Source organism: Chelmon rostratus, chromosome 1 (genome assembly GCF_017976325.1).
Source record: "Chelmon rostratus isolate fCheRos1 chromosome 1, fCheRos1.pri, whole genome shotgun sequence".
In the NCBI taxonomy this organism is placed as follows: Eukaryota; Metazoa; Chordata; class Actinopteri; order Chaetodontiformes; family Chaetodontidae; genus Chelmon; species Chelmon rostratus.
In genome coordinates, this window is record NC_055658.1 from 6,557,067 (window position 1) to 6,568,564 (window position 11,498).

Genomic DNA, 11,498 nt, shown 5'->3' on the forward strand with positions numbered 1-11,498 from the left:
CAGAGACAAGTCCTGAGCCAATCATAGGGCTGTCTGCTAGGTACGCTGTGTTTGGCTGAGAGGTGACCAGTCTGTGTCCCTGAGTGTGAAATCAAATGTTTGTCCAAACATGAGCGTGAAAAGGATCAAGTTAGTAATTAAAACATAAATAAAATGTTTAACTTAATTCAAACACATTGCATTTAAATACATAGAATTTTATTTAACTGAGCAGGAAGTAAATAAAATAGCAGGCAGGACAAATTAGCCATCAACTTCGCGTATTATGTACCCGTTAAACGACTGTAAAATGTATTACGTCATAGAAAAACGTCACAGCTTTTTAAGATGTGATTTTCATAAAGGCCTATTTCTACTTCTCACATCACCGGCGCCGTGGCTTAGTTGGTTAAAGCGCCTGTCTAGTAAACAGGAGATCCTGGGTTCGAATCCCAGCGGTGCCTTTTCTTGTTTCAGTCTTCACTCCTTTGTCTCAGTACTTTTTGTTGTTTGTTGTTCAGCACATTGGATTTATCTATGACGCAGAAGTAAATGTAGATCAGTCGCTCTCTGTTGTTTCTCTAGAAACATACTCCATGGCTTCGTTGAAAATACAGATATGTAATGTAAATGTACTGTATATTCACTATTAGAGAATACTTCCAGTACACTTATCTGACCACATGGAGGCAGTGCAACAGCCCAGAAAACCAAGAATCTGTCGGACTCCGAAACAGGGACTGGGTGAAGAAAATCGTGAAGATACCAAATCTTGCATGTACTCTTCATTTCAACATGCAAATGTCGTTAATGTATGCTTTAGGATGAAGTCTGCTGCTTCTAATCAAGTGTTTTTATACGTTCAGTCCGGGAGTAAAGAGTGAAGAAGACCTATAAACAAAGAATAATATGGACCACTTTGTCCGGTTCGATGCGGCAAGCCACAACAAAAGCGGAAGTTAGACGGCTTCGTCTTCAAAATAAGACCTCCAAAACGCGGTGTCTTTGGCATCAAGTACAGAAATTTGACTATGTATTCGATTTGTATTTGTGAAATATGGGATTATGGTATTTATTTCCAACAAATACGCCCTGATAATGTATAATTTATTATAAATGTTTGTTGTTTCTCAAAATGGTGCACGTTGAGCTTTCTAAGAGTGGTCTTTATTTTGAAGATTTTGACCGGAAGTCGATTGCTTTGCTGCAGCAATTTACCCAATCTTTTTGGCTGGCTGCAAAGGACACAATGCCTTTCCACAGGGAAGACCTTTCGGGGTTCACGGTGTGTCTGAGCTGAGAGTGGATGCGGGAGCGTCGCTGGAGGACACAGATGTCGAGCAAACCGTGGAGGTCGTGTCCGAGATAATAGCAGAAGTCCCCGGCGGACCATGGGGCTGACGGAGCCGCTGCTCGCGCTGCTGTGGCTCCGCTGCGCTCTGCTCTGTGCAGGTGAGACACAACAATGCATCTACACTGCTGTAATGTTTACGTGGAGAGCTGTGCACACATTTCATATATCTGTGCCGGGAAAACATGGCTGCGTGAAAGAGATTGAAACGACGAAGGAAGTGCAGTGAATGGATTTAATGTGTCGGTGGTCGTTTGTCATCGTTGAAGGTCTGGTAGTTTTTCAAAGCTTCTAATATCCCTACGTCACTGACCATCACAGCAGAGCGCTCCTAGAGAGCCTGATGTTCACACCCGAACAGGAGAGGATGTCATTTCGCTGCCGTCTCCTGTGTCACTCTGATGAAGTGCTGTGACAGATGAAGACGGAGTGTTTTCATCGCTGGGATCGGATGGAATGAGCAGACGAGGCGGTCATTCAGCAGAAACCTGCGGGGGTATTGATCTGTGGTGGGTAAATGATCAGGGCTAGTGTGGAAACATGGATGCTCTTTCACAAATGTGATGCTGCTATCAGCATTACATCACTGCTTCTCCGCAGCCACCCCACCCCCCGCCCGACACCCCCGCCCCCTCCCTCCATTATCATATCCTGCACTTTATTGGCAAGAAAATAAAGCAGAAGGCTGCCAAACCAACAGACAGGTCAAGCTGCTCAGACTGTACAGTGTGTGTGTGTGTGTGAGAGAGAGAGAGAGAGAGAGTAAGCAGGAGGGAAAAGACCTCGAGAACAAGTTGTCACACACACTGTTAAACACACACCATCCCAAGCGCGTCAGTACTTGTTTGACCTGGCAGAGCTGAGCAGGAGGAAGACCTTGTGTGTATTTCGTCTCTTCATTTCAATCCATTTTTAGACCCACTTCAGGGGATTAAATGTTTTTGAAAACACCACAGAGGGAAAATTGAAGGGCTTAATGCTGCAGCAGTCTTAATCCACCTGTTCCGCTCTCAGGTACCGTGAGTGGATCAGTGCTGGGATGTCATTTGGTGCATTTATTGTACAACATTACTTCTTGTATGTTTTTCTAGTTTGTTCAGATAAGGTCAATTTTATTGATCCCACGCCGGGGAAATTTTGCTGTTAAAGACAGCAAGAAATTCTTCCTCCGCCGCTGACTGTTGCAGAATACATCATCATCGGTCAGGACAAACTGTCTCGTTGTCGTGATGCACTTGAATCTCTTGTGACTGTTGTGATGAGCATGTTGGCAGCTGAGTGCACTGCATCAGATTTCTGGTTGAACATACTGGAAGGAAAGGCAGCACATAAGAGCAGGGAGCGGGGGTCTTCAGTTCAGAATAACGCTGGAGTGGCAGCCCGCCACCAAAACTCGACATGTCTTGTAGCTGCAGTGCATTCTGGTCTGTTGAGGCTGCTGTGGGTAGAGGAGAAGGTGGTGTGTCTCTGTCTCTGTGCTACCTGTTGCTGTGATCTGAAACATTTTGCCAGGTCAGCAGCAAAGTGGACCAAAGGTTTGGCAGAAACAAAACGCAGAAGCTTAACCAACACAAAGGCCGATTGATGCGACCTATTAACATGAAGGTGAAGCTAAAAACCAGTGAACTCATCCTGAAGATTTACTCTGTGCTGACAGGACCAAGCCGACAACATCAGGTGTTTCTGGCAAAGTGCAGCGGCAGTCTTACTGTGCATCTATTGATGATCAGAGAAAATGTCCTTCAGAACATCTGCTGGAGCGAAAAACAGCCAGAAATGTGATCAAAGACTCGGCGCACCAGACAGCAACATGGTGCGGCTCTACAGTTCAGACTCAGGGGTCCAGTCCAGTTTTCTGTGTGTGTGTGTGTGTGTGTGTGTGTGTGTGTGTGCAAGTGCGCTAAGTTAGCCATATCCGGGTAGTCGATATCCATCACTGAGCTCTAAATGATTCCTCCCCCCTCCCGCTTCTTTCACTCTGCTGATTTATCAAGAAAGCCTGAAACAAACACACACACTCAGCAGAAGAGAGCAGACTCTCTGCCGTGTGACGGCGATGGATGAACATCGTTAAGCAGTTCAGCAAATGTTCTGTCTCTGTGGTTCTGCTTAATTATGAGGCTTGTTAGACGGCTTCTTGTTGCATGTGTTTCATCCCTGCTGTGGCATTAAGCAGTAATAAGATGATTAAAAATTGAACTTAATAGCTTTATATTCTTGTCCTCAATATAAGAAGGAGAATAAAATCCTTCCCATCAATGTTAGACTTACAAAGCGAGTGAAGTCATTAATACGTCTCTCTCCTCTGGCATCAAGCCTTCCTGTTTTCTCCAGAAATCTAACCCTGATCCCGATGCCTGCACTCATCACGGAACAGTGGGATTCATGGCCTGCTCCCCCCACAGAGCTGACTGCTGTGGCTTATTCCTGGCACTCCTCTTGGCCACCTCGCACTCCGTGTTGTTCCCAGGAGCAATGGTGCGATGGCAGCAGGCGATGCGGTTGCCTTGGCTGCCGGTTTTACTGCTGCTGCTTCTGTTTTAGCCCCCATGTGATCAGCACAGAGCTCCCTCGAAAGGCACTAAGGTCGTTTGTCGCGCCAAGGCGTTCTCGGAAAGTTTTCGCGCCGATGGGAGACAAAAGATCTGGATGTGGACTCTCGACATCACTAACGTGTTTATTCCCATCTCCCTCTGTCTCTTTGTCACCCAGCAGGCTGCAGTGAGCGAGTGGAGGTCCACACAGAGCGCAGAGGTGTGATCTACAGTCCCTCCTGGCCTTTAAACTACCCCCCTGGAGTCAACTGCAGCTGGCATATCCAGGGGGGTCAGGGAGAGGTCATCACCATCAGGTAGAATCCCTCACACTTACAGCGTACACATGGCAGTAGCTGTGGAGTAAGCACCTGAAATGATCCATGTTCTGCCCTAGTTTCCGTAGCTTCGACCTGGCGGAGTCAGGGAGTTGTGTGGGAGACTGGCTTCTGCTGACTCCATCGTGGAGCGGGGAAACCAGGCTGTGTGGCTCCACGCTGCCGCCGCCCTTCATCTCCACCAGGGGGCGTGTTTGGCTCTATTTCCACTCGCAGGCCAACAGCTCCGGGCAAGCCCAGGGCTTCCGCCTCTCCTACATCAGAGGTGAGCCGGACGAGGGAGGTTGTTGAGGTTAATTTTTGTCCAGAGCTTAATCTCGAGAGCGAGCCCACGTGTGCATCTCAGAGTGTGTCAATGTAAATAGTTTGAAATATAAAAAATACAACTGTCTGTAAAGATGAAATAAAAATGAGCAGAGCTTTGAGAGTGGTGGCATGGTGGCTTATAATGCCATATTATTACACTAACTCATGAATTAGTGTCTCACTATGGCTGTACTTTTATTCCTGTCGCACTACACAGAAACATGTTACCCTGGCACTAACATTGCTGGGTGTTGGCTCTGCTTTACCTGCTTGCTCACCTCTCTTGTCAGACTGTGACACTATGTGTGCCAGTTGTGGGTCATTATGAGCTGGGCCTCAGGCAGAGAAACACTGTTATCCTGTAGAGTCAGCACTGCAGGCCACAGCTGTATTATTAAAGACAAATGATTGCATGTTTTTTTTTTGTTTTACAATATCAAATCATTAATAATTTGTGTTGTCCTAGGTCTGTGCTTTTTTTTAGGACTTTTGTAGTGGCTTTCCGTTTGGCCCAGAGAATTACAGCTGAGGCCTGGGACACTGGATCAGGATTTCTGTCTACTCTCACTGAGAGTATTAAAATGTAGGGATTAGCTGCAGAGTGTGCTGAAGAAAAGTAAACCCATTAGGCAGTGATGGGCCTTGCAGCAGTGACATTGAAGTGCATTTGTGCTGGCAAACTGTATGTGCATATTTGGGGCAAGAAGTCACACTAATTACATTGCGTATTATGGAGATTATGTTGGTTTTGTGTGACATTGGAGTGATAATGTATGATGTTGTTGCACTCAGCTAAATGCTAACGTGTCAGCTTGTGTTATGTTGGAATGTGAGAATTGGAGTGTTAGTCGCCGGGGTTGTAGCCTGTCAGTTTCTTTTCTCTGCAGGTCACCTGGGTCAGAGCAGCTGTCAGTCTGATGAGTTCTTGTGCGGGAACGGGAAGTGTCTTCCCCGCTCCTGGAAGTGCAACGGTCAGGATGAATGCGGCGATGCCACCGACGAACGCAGCTGCTCCCCTCCTCCCACCGAGGCCCAGCCTGGCCTCTGCCCCCTCGGCTCCCTCCCGTGCACCGAGGCCCAGTCCACCCGCTGTCTGCCCGCCTCCCTGCGCTGCAACGGAGCCCGCGACTGTCCCGACGGCACCGACGAGCTGGGGTGCCCCGACACCACCTGTGGCAAACGTCTGGGGAACTTCTACGGCTCCTTTGCTTCCCCAGATTTTTTCCGGGCTAACAGGAGCGCTGTTGCAGAGCTCAGATGTTCCTGGTTGCTGGACACCCAGGACCCCAAGCCCATCGTGCTGCAGCTGGACCTGCGGCTGGGGCCCGGAGACTCGCTGCATGTCTACGATGGCCTGCTGCAGCGGGCGGAGCACCTCTTACAGGTGCTGTCGTATCATAACAACAGGCGGCCGGCGCTACTGGAGTCGAGTCGGGGACAGATGAGTGTTTTGTACATGGCCCAGCCTAACAGCCCTGGACATGGCTTCAACGCCACGTACCAGGTACTGCAAACTCTGCAAACTGGGAATACTGCATCCCCTTTTCTGAAAACCTTGTATCTTTGTCTGCAGATTTACTGTAAAAGCTTCATTCATCTCCATCTGTCTCTCACAACTCATAGTTTAAACCTCCTTCTTCTTCTGTTTTCTTTTGGGTTCCTTTCACCTTCTATCTGTCCGAAGGGACCAGCACTTTTCTGCTTAGCGTGGTTGAAAGAGAGAGTGGCTGTTGTGTTGGTGCAGAGACTGCAATCAATCGAGCAGAGAACAGGTTGTCGTCTCAGTGTCTAGACAGTTACATCATTCTCCTCCGTCCTCCCAGGTCAAAGGTTACTGTTTTCCCGGCGAGCGTCCCTGTGGCAGTGATCAGGGCTGCTACTCTGAGCGCCAACGCTGCGACGGCTACTGGCACTGCCCGTCCGGCCGCGACGAAGAGGCTTGCCCGACGTGCCCAGACGGAGAGTTTCCCTGCGAGGGCGGCGCTGGAGGGTGCTACCCAGCCTCCGAGCGCTGCAACAACCAGAAGAGGTGCCCGGATGGGTCAGACGAGAAGAACTGCTACGACTGCCAACCCGGAAACTTCCACTGTGGGACTAACCTGTGCATCTTTGAGACGTGGCGGTGTGACGGCCAGGAGGACTGCTTGGACGGGAGCGATGAGAGGGACTGTCTGGCAGCGGTGCCCAGGAAAGTGATCACAGCCGCCCTGATCGGCAGTCTGGTCTGCAGTCTGCTGCTCGTCATTGCCCTCGGCTGTGCCCTCAAACTCCACAGCCTCAGGAGCAGAGAGTACAGGTGGGGCCTCTATTTCTTTATCCAGCATTTATTACTGCTCCTCCTTCGTACACTACATGTGCATGTTATGTACTTGTTTTTTCACCCTGAACTCTCAGTCTACACCTTTTCATTTTTTCTCTCTGTCCTGCTGTCCGCCTGCTTTCTTTATTCCTCTCTCTCTCTCCCTTGCAGAGCTTTTGAGACTCAGATGACTCGCATGGAGGCCGAGTTTGTTCAGAGGGAGGCTCCCCCTTCCTACGGTCAGTTAATCGCCCAGGGTCTCATCCCCCCGGTGGAGGATTTCCCAGTATACAACCCCACACAGGTAGTGCATTCACTCACAGTAATACACTCTGGGCCTGAAATTAAGCATGTGAGTAAACATGTGACCAACTGTTGCAATTTTGGTAACTGGCTGCAGCAGTGCAGTCCATCCCTTTTTGATCTGACGCTGAAATTTCTGTCTTTGCACAACCAGCAGGCCTATCTGTGCACTTATAGTACATCAAAGGTGTTTCCATGATTACTAGAAGTCTTGTTTTGTTACTCAGAGGACTAGTTTGACATTTTGGGAAATGTGCTTATTTGCTGATTGCTCTATGGTACATGCTACAGCCAGCAGCCAGTTAGCTTAGCTTAGTATGAATAATGGAAGCAGGGTGCAAACGGCTCGTCTGGCTCTGTGTGAAGGTACCAAAATCTGCCCTATGAGCACATCTTAAGATCACAACTAAACACTTTATGTCTTGTTTGTTTAGTCTGTGTAAAAAACAACAGTTTGCTGTTTTTCATGGGATTATGTGCAGAGCTATTTCTTGGCCCGGTGCAGTGACTTCCTGACTTACATGGCAACCACACAGTGATGACAAGACTCCTGGAAGTCACTGTTTCTGGTCCAGAAACAGCCCAGCATCTGGTCTTATGGCTTGTTTGGAACTGAGAGTGTAAGCACAAAACAATATATATATATTATAGCTCTCTGTACCCCCTCTCTGTGTGACCTCCCCCTCCTCCAGGCCTCTGTGTTACAGAATCTGCGGTTGGCGATGCGCAGGCAGATCAGACGTCACTCGACACGACGCACCAACTCCTCCTCCTCGCGACGCCGCCTCAGCCATCTGTTGAGTCGCCTGTTCCGCAGCGGAGGGCGAACCAGAGGCCAGGCTCCCCTGCTCAACCCCCCCGGGCCCACACAGATCACGCTGGGGCTCCATAGCTACCGAACTGTGGGGGTTCATGGGCCACAGGCAAGGGCCAGGTCTGGGGCCGGGCTCGGAGGTGATGTAGTGGGCATGCCGGGCTCCTGCTGCTCCACCACCATGGACCTGGAGCTCTGCACGCCCGAGAGCCCCGCGTCACCCCTCTCCCTGCAGTCAGTGGACAGTCCAGAGGAGGAGGAACTTTCACCTGTCAGCAGGGAAAGCAGCAGGGCTCCACAGTCTGAGCCCCCCACCCCTGTTCAGAGTGACTCTTCAACCAATAGCGGACCCCCGCCCTCACCCCAGGAAGCCTCCGTACCCCCATGCCTCTCCCGGGCATCTAGGAAACTGGTCCTGGAGCTCGCGGTTAACTTAAAGGGTGTTTCCCTGAGACGTTACTCCCCCCTGGGGCCCTTGTCCCCTATCACACCCCCCGTGTTTCCCAACAGCTCGCAGACATCTACGCCCCACCTTCACTCCCAGGGGCTGGAGGCTACTTCACCTTCCGAGCCCTCGTCTTCTTCAGTGAAAGCCGAGGACAGGGATGGCCACTTTACCGTGGACGTGCCAAGCAGGGAAATAAGAAGCAGGGATGAGAGGAGGAGGGAGCGCAAGAGCAGGCTCTGCAGGTTCAGCAGGACCTTCAGCGATGAGGGGGGAGATTCAGGGAGGGAGACAACACCATGCTGAAGAGTTTAGTGAGATACTGTCCTTCTCCTCACTCTGTTGAGACCCGGTGTCAGCAATATCTGCTTTGCTAAAGTGTCCTTGAAATGTGTCCCTACCATACCTTAGCCCACCACTAGGAGGAGGTACAGTACAATATAATTAGCTTCTTTCCTTTCAACACCTTGAATGCATAAAAACCTGCATATGCGCAAGTTAATGCATACGCAGCCTTTCCCTAAGATGAATATAAAACCAGCGTTGGTAGTGCTTACAGTCTGTGCTGTACAGTAAGTCTCTTTTGGCAAACAGGAACTTAATGTTGACGCTTACAGTGAAAACTGACACCCCTCTTTTAACCTGTCATCACGAGCCTGTTGCAGAAAATCAGACTCAATTCTGGCCACCAGTACAATATTGGCAACACGCCAAAGCAGCCTTTGTGTTGTTACCCAGAGCCATTATGCACCGCTATATACTGTGAACCATAGAAGCCTCTGAAGTGATCAAATCTGAATTTATCTGATTAATGGTCCCCCGCTCAGTCTTATTTCCACTTTATTAAATGAGGTGATGTTACTATTATTATTGTCTGACATTTCCAGAAGGTCGTGTTTGGCTGTCGCAGTAAAGGATAAAGCTGGCAATGTGTTATATTTTTATTATTCTCAACAAGTCATACCAAAGGCCAAAACCAAACGTTGCATTTGTCCGTCTCTCAGTACTTGTTGACTTCACCAGCCTGCGTATGTGTACTTTCATTCTTTAAAAAGGCAAAACAGCAGAGTACCCAGGCTTTAAGGGGAAAATAGTGCATTTGTCGTGGACTCCTTTTAGCGGTGGATTAATACACATTAGGCACACTAGAGTATTTGTGGCAGCAGGACGGTGTCTGTGGAGGAGACAAAATAAACCACATTGTCCATGTTCATGGTAATGACATTTACATAACATGTCACTCAGTGCGACAGTGTGGCTCATTCATGTGTTTTTACAAACAATAGAGCTCTGTGACACAGAGGAATAAACTACAGCACACCACACAGACAAGAAGATGTCATTAGGGTGAGTACATTGTTGGTTTTGGTCTTATCGTGGGATTTCTTGACAATAAGAAAAACATAAAATATCACCAGACTTTGCTTTTGAATACACTTTGAACCACAGAAGTTTGACATTTTGGGAAATATGCTTATTCGCTTCCTGGTGGACAGTTGAGAGACAATGAGAAGATTGATACCACTCTCAGACTGAAGGCTACACGCAGCAGGAACTCAGCGTAGTTTATTTTAGCAAGGCTGGAAAACGGTGACCCAGCTGGCCTGGCTCTGTCTGAGGGTAGCTAATAAGCTTCAAAGGTACGGAGGTGGACTGGTAGGCTGGTGTAGTTACCATTAGACTCTAGCCGTTTCCCCCTGTTTGTTTACGCTGCTTGGCTGCTGGCTGAAGCCTTATTTACAACCATATGAGATACCAGAGCCGTATTGATCTTCTCATCTATGTCTTCGCCAAACTGCCAAGTGCCAAACATGTCAAACTCGTCCTTTAACGCTCGCGCAGTGTCACTGACTCCTGCAGCGGTTTAATCATGACAGACCCTCACTATTCGACATATACTGGACGTTTCCAGCACTGTTCAGTGATTCGTCAGTGGCCACTTTCAAGAAACATGCAGAACTTTTTCATTATGTTTTTCGAAGTTGCATTAAATAGATTTTTTTTAATTGGGCATATTTAACTTGCTATATCATCTGTTTTCAAAAGCCAAACAGATGGAAACTGAGATGGTGAGTCCAAGTATTGCGCCTGTAACTCTGCTCAGCCCCTTGTCCTCCTCCAATCAAACCCAAACCGTCCTCTCAAGGAAGCCTTTCCTCACTTGAATGAACTTGTCTGTGTCTGTGTCAGCGTCTGTGTCCGTTCAGTGCAGTGAAGACTTCACGTGAATGTCCAGGGACTGTGGGGAAGACAGTCTTCACTTCGGATTATCGATTGTTTGTGGGGTCGGCACCTCCTGCAGCACTGCTGACTGCACGTTGGGTACTGCAGGCGTCTGGACTGCTGGTTTATTCCACTGGAAACTCATATCAGGATGTAAAAAAACAAAGACCTCTATTTTTCAGTCTTCAGTGGAGACCTGAACTAGTCTACTTTCTATTTCTCTCTCTGCCTTGACGAACACTGACTTAACCTGGCCGCCTTTGTCTTTTTTTAAAGCTGGTCTCTGAGGTGTGACGCTGGTGGCCCTTTGCTAATCACTGACGGACTCATAAAGAATGTGTCACTTTTCTTGAAATCAATGATTTCTGCCGCTTTTACTGCAGGATATTGATAGTGATCAGCCTGCCAGTGTGGGTGGTGAGAGTATGAGATGAGCACCTGCGGTGTCAGGTTTCTCCACTACACGTGGTCTTTCCTGCTGTTTTCCCTTCAAATGAGCTGAATGTGCCATCTGCTTCCTTCTCACAGAAGTTTTGTCATTAACAGCTGCTACATTATGTGCCATTAGAGATGTCTTCATACCTCCTCGCAAGTACTTCCTGCCTAAGGATCTGTCCTGGTTCTGTTTCTTTGAGATGTGGAGAAATACAAATCAGTTGGCTCATTCCTAGTTTTGGCATTTTGTGCCCTTTTTATCCTTGTTGCTTAAGTTCAAAGCCTGTTGTCCTCATTTGACTTAAAGTGAAATAGTTTAGCTGCTGTTTGGGAATGAAAGCATCACATATCTGCAGAATGTATGTCCTCACTTGCTTTTTAATGTACAGACGTGTGTTAAATTGCCTTAATGTTTTTTCCCTCCTCCTGTAAATATCGTGGACAGTTTCACAGACTGAAGAGAATAGACTG

General features: G+C 48.2%; 1 protein-coding gene and 1 non-coding gene across 2 annotated transcripts; both read left to right on the plus strand.

The window, feature by feature from the left end:
• Positions 1–369: 369 nt before the first annotated feature.
• On the plus strand, positions 370–443 carry trnat-agu. The gene has a single exon. It is a non-coding gene; the product is annotated as a tRNA-Thr (tRNA).
• An 888-nt stretch (positions 444–1,331) lies between these two features.
• lrp3 (low density lipoprotein receptor-related protein 3) lies at positions 1,332–8,675 on the plus strand. The gene is made up of 7 exons (XM_041941741.1): positions 1,332–1,431; positions 4,043–4,181; positions 4,262–4,467; positions 5,396–6,012; positions 6,332–6,804; positions 6,979–7,111; positions 7,803–8,675. The coding sequence occupies exons 1-7, from the start codon at positions 1,371–1,373 to the stop codon at positions 8,673–8,675; spliced, it is 2,502 nt and encodes an 833-aa protein (XP_041797675.1). The 5' UTR covers positions 1,332–1,370.
• The last annotated feature ends 2,823 nt before the right edge of the window (positions 8,676–11,498 follow it).

What these genes read in the sequence shown, in the direction of transcription:
- lrp3 (XM_041941741.1), top strand. Translation starts at nt 1,371, where the DNA reads ATGGGGCTGACGGAGCCGCTGCTCGCGCTGCTGTGGCTCCGCTGCGCT. An exon ending in CTGCGCTCTGCTCTGTGCAG is followed by an intron (nt 1,432 to 4,042) that starts GTGAGACACAAC and finishes TTTGTCACCCAG; the next exon opens with CAGGCTGCAGTGAGCGAGTG. An exon ending in GCTTCAACGCCACGTACCAG is followed by an intron (nt 6,013 to 6,331) that starts GTACTGCAAACT and finishes CCGTCCTCCCAG; the next exon opens with GTCAAAGGTTACTGTTTTCC.